We start from the raw sequence: 16,967 nt of genomic DNA on the forward strand, positions 1-16,967 counted from the left end.
CTGCTTTAGAAAGGAACTCCAGACATCCTGGCTTTGTGCTGAGGTCTACCAATTCGATATCCCTAAAAGCTGTCTGGCATCCTGGCCTACGCCATTGTCCCATCTAGGGCAGGATCTGCCACATCTTTTTCTATATTTTTCTTTATAGCCTTTCCGTGCTAGATCACCCTCTCCCATACGGATTAAGTGACCCTGGCCAAATATTCTCCGAGGATTCTTCTTTCGAACGCGGCCAAGAGTTCGCAATGTTTCTTGCTAAGAAACCAGGTCGTTGAGGAATACATAAGAACTGGCAAGATGATTGTCTTGTACAGTAAGAGCTTTGACCCTATGGGGAGACGTTCTTATTTGACCCGTGCTATTTAATGCCGTTGGTTCTTTGTTTTCTGGTGTTGACGTTGCCACCATGTAGGCAGTTTGCATATCTCGTGTTGTTTTTCCCATAATGTCAAAATCGTCAGTATGGGCCAGTAATTTGGTGGACTTGCATTAGCATCTGCATCGCGGATCACCTTTTTTAGGGTCAGGTTAAAGAGGGCGCATGACAGGGAATACCCTTGTCTTAGACCGTTGTTGATGTTGAATGGTCTCGAGTGTGATCCCGTTGGTTTTATTTGGCCTCGCATATTGGTTAGAGTCATCCTAGTCAGCCTTATTAATTTCATCGGAATACCGAGTTTTCTCATGGCCGTGTACCATTACCTGAATAATAATAATAATCGGTGGCGCAAAAAACCAATTGGATCAGGGCCTTGAAGTGTGTTAGAGTACTTTATTCAAGATCGTAAGGGTACACTCCAGGATTATAGTACCCTATAGGAACCAGTGTGGTCAGCATTGCGCTCGCCCGAGGTTATTACCCTGATTTGACTCAGATCCTCATTCTCAGTTGAGTCGACTGGTATCCGACGTGCAATTATGATACAAATCCCACTGCCACCAGTGAGATTTGAACCGCTACCTTCCGTATGATAGCCTCGTGCTCTAACCACTCAACTATCTGGACATATACCCGACCCCATTGCCGGAAGCAAAGAGAAAATCTGATCCGTTGCTGATTTGCCTGGAGAGAAGCCTCTTTTTGGTATGCGCCGATGATGTTCTGAGCGCATTGGTCATCCGACCTAGCAAGATACCGGAGAATATTTTATAGATGCTACTCAGTAACGTGATACCTCTATAATTGATGCACTGCGTGATATTTCCCTTTTAATGTTGCCAATAATCAGGCATTAATTCACTGTCCCACCCCTTGGGTATTAGTTGATGAACCACTTCGTGTAGCTGGTCACCACCATATTTAACCAATTCGGCTGTAATTTCATCGGCTCCTGGCGACTTATCATTTTTAAGCCGAGGTGGCAGCATTTATCCATCGCCTTCAATTCCCGGCATCTTCAACTCGCCGATATTTGGGTTGTTGAGCAGTTCATCCAAGTACTCGACCCAACATTCCAATTGCCGGAAATCAGATTTCCCTTTTTGTCCCGGCAGGATGAGCATCGAGGTGTATAAGGATGTTAGTAAAACTTCCGCGCCTGGTGCGTTACTCCCTAAGCTTTTCGAGTTTATAAGTGAAGTCGTTTCTCCACACGACGAAGTTCGTGATAGGTCTCTGCGCGTTCCCGCGTTATTTGAGAGTATAGCATTGCCCGGCATGTGGCAATCTTCCGATCCGTTTTTTCGACTGTTTTATACTGAGGAAAAGTATGTTTGTGCCAAAGATAACGTTCTTCAGGTGATTGTGAAGATTAATTGTTGTTGATCATTTCATCTCCAGGACCTCTGCTAGCTGCGGTTATTGCGGCATTCATTTTTCCTTTATAGGTTTTACGGAGGGCTGTGTTGTGGATGGCTTTAGTGTTAACTCTTAGTTGGTTGTCAGGGGGGATTGTAGGCGGTGCTGTTATTTGAGCCTGGAGCACTATGCCAACGAGATAGTGGTCCGAGTCTATATTGGATCCCCTATTTATTCTGACATTCATCAAGGCTGATAGGCGGCGACGTTCAATCAACACGTGGTCAATTTGGTTGAAATTAGTCCAATTTGGAGAGACCCACGTATGTTTGTGGACCGCTTTCCGCGCACACCAGGTACTTTCAACAACCATCTCGTGCTAACTGAATAATCCGCAGTCCGTTATCATTTGTGTTTTTATGTAAGCTATGGGAGCCGATGTGTTGCCTGAATACGGTTTCCATACCTACTTGGTTGTTAAAATCACCAAGCATGATTATGATCCTATCTAACGCAGTTACATCAGTCTTGTATTGGGGCAGGGTATCGATTAGCTGCTGAGAAGCATTCTGTCTACATAGGGAGCGTTCCATGACAAAAAACGCAAATCGTTATTCCGTTTTTGTTGCCGGTTTCGTCGTTATGTTGTCAATCTAGCCCTCCTTTCTGACGTCGGTTTTCCGTGGAGGGTTGTCAGCCCTATCCAAACTTCAACCTGGAGGACCAGTTAGCACAATTTGTCCCGTTTTTAGGCGCGGGAGATTCAGTTTTCTATTAAGGAAGAATTTTCACCGATCACCACGTGGAGGTGGTAGTAAAGGTTGTTGGTTAAACAAGCGGTTCCCAGATTTTATGCTACAACGTGGGTAGCGATCCACATTTCGCCTTAGGACAAATATTACCCTTTGGCCACTTAAATTGGGTTTTAAAAATGATAGATTATAGTATGGAACGTGTTATTCTTAAGTTTGACCAAAAACGTGCTAAAACTAATAAAGTAACAGTAGCTCAAAGTTGTCTTTGCCGTGCAAATTTGCTGCAACCCAAAGTACTAAATATCAATATCACACTAAAATGAGTAGTGTGACATGCTAAATGCATAAATGGGCTACGTACAAATGGGATAGATCTGCACTCAAATATACTTACACAAGAAACAAACAAAACCTTTCATATCTGAAGCGCCGAGTTTCCGGTTTCCAGACTTATTTTCTTTGACTAAATGATAATTAGTTTATTTACGAATATTTGGAAACATTAAGCTTTGATAGAGCTTAACAAGTGTCCGAAATAATTGTTTTTTAAAATTTTGTGTGGAACAAAACCTTATTAAAATCAATTCAATGTCTGTCTGTCTGTCACACCACCGCTGAACCAATTGTTACCAAATTTGGTGAGAACATGTGATCTGTGCGTCTCTTTATATGCAGCGAGTGGCACCATTTTGTGTTCAGTTTGAAGGAGGGCTCCCCATAAATGCGAAAAGCGGGTATACATTTTTTTTTCACAGAATATGGATATGTGGAGTATCAAATGAAAGCGCTCGGTTAGTACTTTTTGAAACTGATCTTATTTCTGACATTAGGTGAAACAAAGGGGAGATTAGGCTCACAATGTGTGTCTCAAAAAGTGAAATAGGTCTCGTTTTTAGAACCTACTGAAGCGAAAAATCAGAAAAAATCACAGTAATGCATCTCTATAAAATCTAGGCCTCAAAATACGTCCCGTTCCGATATATTCACAAATAAAGTTAATAATGGTACAATATATTACCATATTTTGCAAATTTACACGAAAGTCCCCTTTAAGTTTATTCTAGAAGTACCAAATTGGGCATTAGTTTAGGCGATAATACAGGACATAACTCTGGAAAGTTTGATCGCAATCCAAATGACTAAAAAACTAACACAACATATTTCTTTGCGTGTGTTCACTTTGTTGTGGTATTGACGAATTTATATGGGATGATGACGTCATACACTTTGTAGAATGGACGAAATTTACAAAAATGGCAGTTTCACCGAATTGTGCTTATATTATCCCTTACATCAATGCTAGGATGAACTTAAGGGGGAGTTGCCGGGTAACTTTATAAAATATGGAGGTATACTATTACTAACTTTATTTGTGCAGATATCGGAACCGGATGAGGCCTAGATTTCGTAGAGATGTTTTCCTCTTTTTGAGGCCCACATTTTGAACCCTCACTCCTCTCCAATATCAAAAATAAGATTATTTTCGAAAAGTACTAATCGATGCCTTTCATGTGATACCCCATATGACCATGTTTGGTGAACACAAATTAACACCCCCTTTCACACGCATGAGGAGCTCCACTCAAGCTCAACACAAAATGGCGCCACTGGCTATATGTAAAGGGATTCAGAGACCACACTCTTGTACCAAATTTTCGTGACAATTGGCTAAGCCATTTTCGAGTAAATCCTGTGCGATAGATATATGGACGGGCATTGAATCGATTTTAATAAGGCTAGTTCTAGGCTCGTACGATTGGGACAATAGCTAAGTTCAGACTGACGTTAGGAGAGAGGGGTGGCGAGGCGCCCTTTTTATTGTTGCCTTTAAAAGTACGGATTATCATATTTATATAAAAAAATGTTAAAGATGAATTTATAAAAAGTTTTTGACTCAAATACTCATACGACCGACTCGAAATAGGTGAAGAAGAGCACACCATTGCGGACCACTGAAATGCAATCCTTCATCGTGGGATTAAGGCTAATGGTATTCACTTCACACATGCCCCGCGCGATCACGCTCGGCCACTCCTTGATCCAAGGAAAAAGAAGTTTAACGAGGCAGTATCGGTCGACCATATTTTGCAGTTGGTTTTCGAATAAATGAACTGTTTTGGTGCTTCTGTGCTTACTCATTTCAAAAACTTATTTAGGGATTTGGTACAACTGGGAGTTCTGTTGTCGCGAACCCTTTTTATTATTTTCAAAAATCTGATTTGGATCCCCGCTGCTGTGTCCATCATTACTATCGTTGGAAGCTATTTAGCACAAATCGACGGAGGAGTCCTTTTTTCTGAGTCAGGGTTTTGTTAATCCATCTGATTCATGTGGGCCCTTGGATAAATTCTTTGTTTTTACTCAATGACTTAATAAACAGTCCGTTGTAGTTTCTGCGAAAACACAATCTTGATAGTGTTTTCTGGAGTGGGTCTAATTTTGCAGTAGTACCTCAGGAAACTAATTAATTAATTAATTTTGAAAATTAATTTTCTAAAGTATTATTTGACTTATTCTATTGTGAGACGAACACTATCCCAAGTGAAGGTTTGATTTGCTCGACCTAGAAGTCGTGCGGTATTTGAAAATATTACTTTAACTGCCAGCAAAAGTCTGCAAAACAGTCAGTAATTAATCGAAATATTAGTTACTTTATGCACAGACGTTGCATCTGTATGATGGTGATTTCATAAATGACAATATTTTCTTAAAAGAGGCAACAAGACGTAATACAATTATCTTTCTTTAAAAAATTAAAAAGTCATTCTTTCACGTTTCTTAATTATATTTGGCCCATTTGGAAAAAAATTGTAAATATTTCGAAAAGATTTTTATATTAGTTTACATAACATACGTGAATGTTGAACAACTAAATAAATTCATTAAATATCATCATACTACATCAAAATAATGAAGCCAATTACAGCGCTTTTTAATCTTTAGGTTCGCATAGTTATTGTTGTAACTTAAGTTTTATTGTAATAGGGGTAACTAAGTGTTCATCATATTTCATGGTAAATGGAAATTATCCAAAAATCATTGACTGCAACTGCATATCGTATTAAAACCAGAAAATGTTATAGTGATGAAGTAAACTGGGCCATTGCAAATTGTTCCCTCCGTACATGAGAGTAAACCCGCAATGCATTATAAATGTGGACAGTAGTTTGTGTTAATATTCAAGACAGCTTTGCCAATCGCTAGTTTAACAATTTCAAGGGAATCCACAGAATAATACTTTTAGTGCTTTACTGTCCAGATAAGTTTTAAATGTTACCCGAGTTAGTCTCGATTGATACCTTCTAATTTTATGGTTTTTGTAAAAATCTGTGGTAGTTCTTAGTTTTTCTTTTGGCCTAGTGAGCTGGGATTGGCTATTACTAGTTTCAGAAAAATTATTAAGTATCCTAACCAAAGATTTAACAAATTTAATAACGAATACGATTGGGAATGAGTACCATGTAGTAAAACAGTTAACTATTAAAACTACGTACTACCGTAGAGAAGAAAGCAAGCAAACACAACGTTTTTCAAAGAAACAGATTCATCGGGTTAATATGCGTCTATTTCTGAAATGGACCGAATCACCGATAACAAGAAGAAATAATATCTGGTGGCCTCCACTTTGGACCCATATGGAATGCTCTCCTGCCTGGAGCACGGTATCGAGAGCTTTCTCCAAATCGATGAAGAACAGGTGAATCGAAGATCTAAACTCTGCTCACTATTCGAAAATGATCCGTAGAGTGCTGATGTGGTTAATGCAGGAGGTTCTGGAGCGGAAACCAGCCTGCTTCTGTCGAGCAAGCGTTCGAGATGTTTTGATGTGTTCTAGGGTCATTTTAGTTACTATCTTTGCGACGTAGATACCGAATGTTACGATTAGCCATTTCATCTACACGAGGTGGAAATTCACCGGATGTAATACGGTTAAGAACCTTGGTGAAGTGTTCTTTCTACCTCATCAGCTGTACATCATCCTGCATGAAAAGTCGACCGTTGACGTTCTTCACAGGACCATCGAAAGATTTGCGACCACATGCATGCTCTTTCAAGATGCAGTATACATATCTCAAATCATTGTGAACTGCAGCATTCTTCGCTTCGCTAACCAGCGCAATAGCTGATTCTCTCTTGTCACGGCGTACACTACGCTGAACTTTTCGGGATTTTGGTCGGTATCGGAGCCCGAACGCGTCAAGCCACCTGTGTAGCACCCGAGAACAAAACACTTTTGATGGCGGTCCAATGCTCATCGATATTCTCAAGCGAGGTTACTCAGTATATCTGTCGTGCGATCAGCAAGACAGCTCTCCCTCTGTCGAGCGACAGCTAGGTCATACAAGCGATCAATGTTGAAATTAAGCCAAATTTCATGTCAGTCGGTCCTGACTGAAAGAATTCGGAAGTTGGGAGCTTTAATGACTGCACTATATCCAGTATGTCTGCTGCTTATGTTTACTTTGATACTCACTTTTCTTTAAGGTATTATAGACGTATACAAAATGAAAATGTAGTAGACCTTGTTTCTGATGGACCGATTGCGTAGATCACGATGCCGAGTAGCTGCTAGGGGTATTGAATTCGCGAATTTCGGCGCAAAACTGGAATGTTTGCATTTCCTTATCACGGCAGGCTTAAATTGAACACCGACTGCTGTACCATTGATGGTAATGGCTATATGGTGGTTTAATGTTGGTTGTGCATTTCTTAGCAAAGCTTACAGTTTCCCCTAACTTGGTTGATTTCTCGCCGTTGATGATCTGGATAATAACCTTAAGTGAGGGAGAAAATGTTTGTTTTCCCGGAGTTTTCCGATTATATCGGATGTCAGCCTTATTCAATTTTACCTTTATAGATGCAAGGTCGTATTTATGTTGTTAATAACAACACGAGATGCATGCCAAACTAAATAGTCAAGTTCATCGTTACCTATCTACACTTTAATCATTTTTGATCACATTTGGATCTCTGAAGTATATAAATGAATAACTCAAAATGGTTGCGAAATACTTTATTTATCCTTCTCTTTGTAAATATTAACAATAGTATCAAACAAGCATAAACCAACATCTTGCACGTAGGCAAACAAATTCTATCGAATCCATTAAAATTTTGAAAAATATCAGATTGAGATTACAGATACAAACTGCATAAACAAATCTCTTTATTGTGGTTTCCAGCTCCGACTTCTATACATTTTAAACAGTAATATCCATTCTAAATTTGGTTTATGATAAATAGTTAAACCTTTTCGTCTGTTGTGTGGTATTTATTATGTGCCTGGCATACGAAACGAGCCATTAATGTCATTCCACAAGTCAGGTGGTAACAAATGCAAATATTATAAAATGAAAATCAGAATATTAGTAGAGTTAAAAACAATAACGTTCGAATTCAAGCGAATGTTGGCCGTGGTGGGGTTTAATAGAGAGATCGATAATTAACAGGACATTTGCTTTTATAAAAATAGTAACCACACTTATATTAGTTGAGTAAAATACTGTTATATCAGTGAAATGGATTGTAATCTGAAATGATTCGATTTAATATGAAAAGTTTAGAGGAGAGATAAATTTTAATAAGCACATTTGAACTGGCTTGTGCGTAGTCAGACGAATATTTGTAGCAGCGCATGTTGTAATATTTTATAAATATTTTGGCCACCTGCAGAGTGTATTCTTGTTGAAACCAATTCCTTTAAGGAACGAATTTATATATTCCCGATTAGGAGTAGATAAAAATTAATTTTTTAATAAACTTCGATCCTGCATGATCAGCAGGATCGTGAGCAAATTGAGCTTACAGTAAGTTATTTTTACTTACCGTACCTGCGTCTAAAACAGATATGGTAGAATTGCATCTCAACGAAAATATACTATATGTATAGCGGTCGTCTGTATTTAAATAAATTCATACGCATAAAAGCGATATTTTCATTAAAAGCGGGGTAATGAAGCATGGATTTCCCAGCTCGAAAATTCTTTAAGGCCACCAACCAGGTTCAGTTCGGCCTTTCAGTTACGCCGGAAGAACACGCAGTGCATCCGGCCGAGGTATCACGTAGAAAATATCAGCCGTCTTAATTTCCATCGCCTCCGTGTTCCTCAGATTAGGTTGAGAAACTGAAGAGAGCCACAACTCTATGTATTTTCTTATCCCCTAAAATCGCTTATTCATCTACTTCCTTCCTGGGGCGGTTGAATGCTTCTGCAAAACTGAGAAGGGCTCCCGGAGACAATGTGCCGATTCTTCATTAAAGAAACCCTTTTCAGGGTATCTTCATCTAAGCTATAAGGAAGTCATGATTGCCCCAAGGACGAAGATTATTTTATTTGTAATCCCAAAAAAATCTATTTTTTACAGACGACTAATTCTGGAGGAGAGAACTATATCTGATAACCTCTTCGATCACGCTGCTCCCAGGGCAGAGGCAGAAGCAGCATCCGATGACTTGTTTCTGCTATGGACAAAACTATAGCCGTCTGTAAAACTTCCTAAAAAAATGTAATTTTGGGAGTTAGCTCATAATGAGGAGTTCATGGACCAGAATAGTGGGAGACACTTTCTTTCCAATTGGTCTGTTCCGCCATCAAGCGGATGACTTAGGGTTCCTTCAATTTCCAACAATAACTAGTTCAGTTTTCCTCGCGTTTACCATGAGTCCGTTACAGAGACACAAACCAGTGCATTCAAGCGGCCACACATTCTGACTTGCCTATAATTGTTAAGGCTAGATTGTCCGCAAATGATGCGCAACGACCTTTGTGGTTTTCAAAAGGCACAGCAAAGGAGGAAGATCCGTGTGGGCGAACGAGGCATAGTTGAAGGTATCCTCGATGTCCACGAACATGCATAAGGCGTATTTCTCTTCTCTTCTATTATAAGAGCAGAGATGATTCCATCCGCCGATTCTGGTTGGAACGTTGTTGTTGCTTTCGCAACACTGTGTTCTAGCGTACCGAAATGATCATCATATTATGCGTGCTCTTATCGCCGTTTGTTTCTGGACGAGTCATTGTTAGTGTTTTTCAAAAAAGGACAAATTTTACGTAATTTTGCTTTTGCGCGCCGACTTGGAATTTGAAGTTCAAGGTCGGGGTCAGTAAAAGAGAAATCGGCGGAACTGGGACCGGTCTAGGATTAGATCAGCTGGATTCGGCGTAGGAGTTGATTTGTGTTTTCGACAGAGTGAGCAATTGAAGCAGTGAGTTGCCTTTTCATTTGCGGTGGAAAATCCGTTGGTGAGGTGGAATTGATTTGCATCTTTGAGAGTGTGAGGAATCGAGGCCGAATCGTCTTTTCTTTTTACGGCGGAAGCTTGGTCTTATAAGAAGCGTTCGTTCTCATCTTTGGATGGTGACGAACTGATACAAAACCACTGGATGAGTCAATGTCAATATTTGAGAGAGAAACTGAAATTGGCAAGTGAGTGAAAAGCTGCTTGGATAAAATTTGTGAGGGGACTATATGCCATCCGATAAAATTTAAAAATCGGGTGGAAAATGAACTGAAATATAAGTGAACTCTTTAAAGAAGTCATACTAATAGATTACAGAGAATGACACCAAATGACATAAGTTCATTTAGAAATTAATTAGTGAATTGATCCGTGAATTTACTCTAAATGGTGGTAAAATTACCGTAGTCTAACGAATGCTTTCGTTACTATCTTTCGTCAAGAAGGGTGTTTCGTTGTTGGAAATTCCCGGTCGATACGTAACTGGGAACAATTGAATGTTAAATTTTTGTATCCATTTCACAATTTGATAACTACTAGCGAAGTTTCTACCATGGAGTGAAATATCTAATGACTCAAGAAAGGCATTTGATTCAGACAATGTGTTATATCCATGTGAACCAACCCTAGAGGTCTGGGTGAGGGGTGTTCAATCTGCTTCTAATATCTTATGATTTTATTATATTACTTTGATTTATTTTACTTTATATTATATTTTTTTCTTTAATTTTATTTTCTTTTTAGAAGCCTTTTTAAAGATTAATGTGAAACAAAACCTTATTAAAATCGGTTCAATGTCTGTCTGTCCGGCCCGGTCCGGTCACACCCGATTTACTCGGAAACAGCTAAACTGATTGTTACTAGATTTGGTGAGAACGTGCGGTTTGCGTGTCCCTTCACATGCAGCGAGTGACGCCATTTCGTCTTGAGTTTGAAGGGGGCCCCCTTCAACCAGAATATGGTCATGCGGAATATCAAATGAAAGGACTCGATTAGTACTTTTCGAAACTGATCTTATTTCAGATATTGGGTATAGGGCTCAAAATGTGTGCCTGAGATCTCGTTCTCAGAATCAACCCAATGGAAAAATCTGAACAAAATCACAGTGATGCAAGCAACTATATGAAATCTAGGTTTCAAAATACATCCCATTTCGATATCTGCACAAGTAAAGTTAATTACAGTATATTACCATGTTTCAAAAATTTACCAAAAACCACCCTTAAGTTCATCCTAGAAGTACAAAATTTAACATCAGCATAGGCGATAATGTAAGACACAATTCTGAAGTTTGAAGGTAATCCAACTATTATTAACAAAGCTATAGAAGGTCAAAGCTTCGCATTTTTGGTAAATTTATGTCACCCTAACCCGTGAATGACGTCATCATCATATAAAGTGAACTTATAAGAACGGCGGGTTCCATGGGGACGTTCTAGTTTTTCTTTTTTTTGTTATTTACATATCGTTGTCAATTATTGGTAGAAATGAGTACCATATGTTTATGTATGGATTAGTAAAGGTCGCGGGTAGTAACCAATATAATAGACATGTGTGTGCCTGGTTACCAATTGTTTTTAATTTACGTGCATAACAGGTATATGTATGCTTTTGTGCAGGGAATAAAGTGGAAATACCGGAAGATGCGTTAGATTAATTTAGATGCGCACGTATGTATGTACGCATCGACATGTGGTAATAAACAATGTTTGTTTATTTAGGATGGACCCAGTATTTATGTCGTTGATATGTATGTACATATGTGTATCTTTGAGTTTGGCAAAATATGACGGAATATTTTGCATTCTTATCTACGTACGAATGGAAAATCTTGCATAGAGATTTTCTCACATAGGATGAACACAAAACCTTTATACCCAGAGCACCCAGCTTTCGGTATCCCGACTTGTTTTTTCATTCTTTTCATTTCTTTTTCTATATTTTCTTTCTTTCTTTTTCGTCCGTGTGAGAATTTATTTTGAATTATTGTTTATTTTTTTATATTTTATTATTCTTTTGGATTTTTATTCGCAATAAGAATATGAAGAGGATTTGAGAGCCCCTTCTCTCTCACCTCCTTCCTAGCCCTGGAAAACTCACATTAATAAAGGGACATCCTTCAATCTAATGGTCGGAGGATGTCAAGGCAGGGTGGGAACCTTAAAGGCGGCCCTCATAGCATATCTGAGGCAGGAGAGGCATCGATTCAGGATGCATTCCGACGTGTATCTTCACTCTCTATCGCGGTTTCGGGTCAGGAGTTTCACGGCTCCACGCACGCGGCCGAACGGTTATTTTTTTATTTTCATTTTTCAGGTTTACCTTGCTTGTTGATTTTTCGGTAGGTTCGCGCGGATTCTCATGTTTGTTGAATCTTTTTGTTCCGGTGGGTGCGATCCACGCATCCGTAGAAGATACTTGAAGTATTATATAATGGCACGCGAGGGATCGAAGTATTCTAAGGAGCCCCCCCCCCCCCTCTCATTCTCGAACCTGGTTAGGATAGAGGCAAGCAAGCACGTGGTGCGGAGCAAAACCTTATTAAAACCGATTCAATGTCTGTTCGTCTATCTGTCACACATGATTCACTCGGAAACAACTGAACGCATTGTTACGAAATTCGGTGAGAAAGCGTGGTTTGTGAATCCTTTTACATGTAGCAAAAGGCACCATTTTGTGTTGAATTTAACGGGAGCCCTCTATACATGTGAAAGGTGGGTGCAAAATTTTTTTCATTGAATACGGCATATCAAATGAAAGGGCTTAATTAGTACTTTTCCAAATTTGTTTTAGTTTTGTTATTGGGAGGAACTTAGGGTAGTGTGAGCTCAATATCTAGGTCCGAAAAAGTTAAACAGATCTCGCTCTCAGTATCTATCCAAACGAAAAATCTGAAAAAATCACAATGAGGCATCGATATGAATCTGGAGAACATATGACCTTAGGAGCTAGATCCCTCAATTGACATAAGAGTGAAATTCTAAAGTCTAATATACGAGAAACTTCTTTTACTACTTACTCGCCACTTTTTAAGATTTTGTGTAAAACAAAACCTTATTAAAATCGATTCACTGATTGTCTGTCTGTCACACACACTTTTCGCCAAAACGGTTAAACCGATTCGAACGAAATTTAGTGGGTATATAGGAACTATGACATCCTACGCATGTAGTGAGTGACATAAATTTGTGTGTAGTTTAAAGGGGTGCTCCCCACATTTTTATCGATTATAGTTAAGTGGGATATCAAATGAAAAGTTTCAATTAGTACTATACTTTCCGAATCTTATATTAGTTTGACGTAAATTTTAAAGTACGCGAGTGATGAGCCAACATGTGTACACTTAAAGTGAGACATTACCCATTTTAGTTTCCGAAAATGAGTAATGTCTAACAACACAAAAATCCGGAAAAATCAGGATAATGCGCTTATATGAAATCTTGGCTTCAAAATATATCCCATTGCGATATTTGCTCAAATAAACTTACTAATGGTATATTACTAGCTTTTAGAAATTGACTGAAAAACTCCCCTTAAGTTCAACCTAGGAGTACGAAATTCACCAACATATATGACGATGTCTCGAGAACGCATGCGGCGGAAATCGAAAATCCGGCTATTAGCGCCAAAGTTACAGTGAGTTCAAGGGGTCAAGCAGTGCATTGCAGGATAGACTGACGTGGAATATCGTTCCCTGAGGCCAACCTATCTCTCTTTGAGGGTGAGCTGTCTCTCCTTTAGGGCGATGTGTGGTTTTTCAGGGGCCAAGCCTTTCGTCTATCAAGACCGTTAATGAGTGGTGATAGCCACACCCTGAACGAGGTGACCATGCTATTAACAAACCCCACGGATTTTGACTGGGGAGTCGAAAAACAGCCCCCCCCCCCCCCCCGCACTCTAGGGTGTCATGCGAACCGTACCCAGTAGATTGTTTGCGGTCGGGAGTAACAGATTGTATTCGAACGGGTCTTATTGATACCTGTTCGCATCAGTGAGTAAGTTAGACCTTACCCTGCTACGGGCGGCTATGGCACGGCGGACCTCCTAACCCCCATACAGCCAATAAAGCGGGACCCCGTAATGCACACAAACTGGTTAACCAGGCGGAGCACATCTCCGAAATACTGAAAGCCAATTGATTACACCCAAAAAGGGGACCTCAAACAATGGATCCAAGATCAACATTGGTATACTGCGAGGACAACCAACAAACACTACTGCTCAAAAAGCAGGGACATGCAAAAGCACGTCTGAGATAAATATATCAGACGTCAGAAAGGAGACAGGTCTCCGTGGCGTATGTGTTAAATGGTACCTGTGCTACCTGAAGGAAAGTCTGAAATCAGAAGAGGCCCTTAAGAAGGCTCACGGTAGACTTAAGCCATCTTTATCGGAGCCAGGAAGCCCGAATGAAGGGAACGCTCCAAAAAATTCAAACCTGAACCCAAGGGGGGAGAAAACCCGGGCGGGTCAGGAGTGAAGGCAGGAATCAGGAAGTTCTTCATTAGCTATGCTAGTAGGGCCAAGGGCATTCTACTGCCCATACTGCCAAAATATTTTCCCGAACAAATACTCACTCGTGAGGTGGTGGTGGACTGCGCGACGGAAGACACTGCAGAGTCGCTTAGAACCATAGTTCCTAAATTGCCAGGCTGGGAAGGAGCACAGCTGTCAACATGTGCTGGAGATGATATACCAGGAGCGCACATGGTGACAGCCGTTCTCCCAAAAGCCGCGGCAATAGTGACGGAAGATCTCATGGATCTCCAAATCGCTCAGAATGAGGATCTCCATACGCGATTATAGAGAGTCTTCAGGAGCAAGGTGGAGGGCAAGGGTAAACTCCTCACAATCGGGATAGATGACCGATCTCTGGGGCAATCAAACAACGGAGTTGCCATATCTACTATCGATTTGGGAACAATCCGGGGGAAAGACACCTCAGAGGAGACACCGGGTGAAAAGCATACCGAGGTCCCCGAAGAAATCTCGAAAGCGGCAGGCGACAATTTGTGCATGACACCCCAGCAAAGAATAAAAGGGGAAGAAAGGAGAATTGGAAACTAGCAAAAGCGTATGATGCTGAATATTATCAATACAGTAATTTCTAGATTAACGGGGTAGAAAATGTAGCCAACGCTGACAATATATAACTATTAGTTGCAAGCAACTGGAAAGATGTGTTCATTGAACCGAAATAAGTAGTGTGATAGTGACATCCTATGTGAGTGTGAAGACAAGATCTCAAATGGGCTGTAGCACTGGAAAACAAGAAGGCCTTATTTTTAACTTGACCTTGGAATGCAGCATATTTACATGTTAGGATTGTAGGCTGTGAGATTCGAATATAAAGTTACATACATGCAAAGTGAAGTCGTGGTCAATGTCATCGGTGATGTATATAGGGTATTAGGGTTTTCCGGCTACCGAGGTTACAGCTGTAGACATTTTTTATGAATGCAGATCGTCCTCATATACCACGCCAGAGAATTGAGGTCGATTTGCGTACCTAATAGCACAGACAAACATCTGGGTGGGCTGGAGATTAGATGTTGCTGGATATACATATATAATAATCACACTCTTTTCCTAAAGTTGTCGTTTGAAATGAAGTACTTATAAAACTCGGACAATGCCATTGATATACCAAAGACTTGTCGATTAGCACTACGACCTAATAGAGTGTTTTTTCATTAACTAATAAATATAAAAAATGTCAATGAGCAACTTTCTCTACACTGAATATTCGAACTCAACGGAGATAAAAATCAACGATAAAACTGTAAAAATAGGAAAATAAATATGAAAACAATCTTTAATTTGTAGACCCATAGTTTTATGATTGATTACATAAAAATATAATTCACCAGCTTTTGACATTAAATATGGTTCGCAACTTCATTAGTTACTAAAGCCAATATTGTTTATGTATTCCGAGCTGGCTGCAGTGCTCAATTTTGCAATAATAACAAACCTTTCAGTTCAAGCAACCACATGGCAATTTGTCGAGCAGATTGGCATGCACTTAAATGCTATTTATGTTTATCATGTAATTAAAACCACATCATGATACACGTTTATTACATAATTTTTTATTATTCAAGAAATGCACTGAATATTGCGTAAAAAAGCATGCGAATGTTACGTACACAATAAGTACTAAAAATAATTAAGACACTACGAAATCGTATCAAAAAGATTAAATAAATAAAAAGATAGTTCACTTATTACTTAATTGATGAATCTATTCAACCTGTGTACGTTTGTAGGAGACGATTCCACTCTTTAGGGTAATTCTTTTGGACGTACAACAAAGTTTTCTGGATCTGTTTTTGCTCTTCAGGCGTGCACCTAGGGCATGTACCGCGCAGCACGAATGGGGCTAAGCCTAATTGAAATTAAACAATGTTGTCATAGATAATATCGTGTGCTGTTATGTTAGATCAGATCTCTTACTCTTCAAACGCTTTCCGACTGGGTCACACGGGGCTTCACCAATAGCGCACTTTAACTGCCGCATTAAGTATCTTTTATCTGAAAGGGCTTCTTCGAGCTGGGAATCTGAAACACCGGTACTGCTAGAGCCTTTGTTCTGGGCGTAGCAGATTGCAATGCAAATCACGAACACAAAAAGAACCTTGAAGTAGAATTTTGAAATTTATTAAGCTTTGCTGAGGAATTTCAATAACCAAGAAACGTGTCTAACTGTTGGTTCACTGAGGTGATTTTGCAGTAGTTTTATTTATTATGCTTAAAGATTTTTTACTTTAAATTATTTTATTATGATATTTACTTTATTCGACATTGTAGCTGAGTATTCTATCTTTCTTGTTCACAACCAACTTGAGCGCACAACTTGACTATTTCACGTCTGCAACTTCTATGCTTCTGCAACGTAACTTCGGTCAACACTAAACCCAGGCTCGCTGTGGTATTTGCATTTAAGTATTGTATAATAGTTTTATTTAATGTACCGCCACAGGTGAGGCAAAAGGTCTTGGCGGCGGTATCAGGAGGTCTTAAGAAACGGACAGGTAAAAAGTAGTGGGAAGCCTCAGATTTGACTCTTACTTTTGGGTTTTAGCAGAAGACGATAAGTGAAAGTTTTTCGTGGAAGTTGAGATAGGAGTTAACCCGTGGTCATTTGTAGATTTCAAAAGGCCTCTATTTGCAATTCTCATAGAAATCTCTGGACAATAGCAACAACAACAGGTTTTTGCCTCTTGTTATAATT

At 39.5% G+C, this 16,967-nt stretch overlaps 1 protein-coding gene across 1 annotated transcript; it reads right to left on the reverse strand.

The window, feature by feature from the left end:
- Positions 1 to 15,803: 15,803 nt before the first annotated feature.
- LOC119650119 (ejaculatory bulb-specific protein 3-like) lies at positions 15,804 to 16,684 on the reverse strand. Its single transcript, XM_038052645.1, has 3 exons — positions 16,527 to 16,684; positions 16,190 to 16,370; positions 15,804 to 16,121 (listed from the first exon to the last, which is right to left on the reverse strand). Exons 1-3 carry the CDS (start codon positions 16,536 to 16,538, stop codon positions 15,982 to 15,984), a joined length of 333 nt encoding a protein of 110 aa, XP_037908573.1. The 5' UTR covers positions 16,539 to 16,684; the 3' UTR covers positions 15,804 to 15,981.
- Between the last annotated feature and the right edge of the window lie 283 nt (positions 16,685 to 16,967).

The sequence above is a fragment of the Hermetia illucens genome, chromosome 2 (assembly GCF_905115235.1).
Source record: "Hermetia illucens chromosome 2, iHerIll2.2.curated.20191125, whole genome shotgun sequence".
Classification (NCBI taxonomy): domain Eukaryota; kingdom Metazoa; phylum Arthropoda; class Insecta; order Diptera; family Stratiomyidae; genus Hermetia; species Hermetia illucens.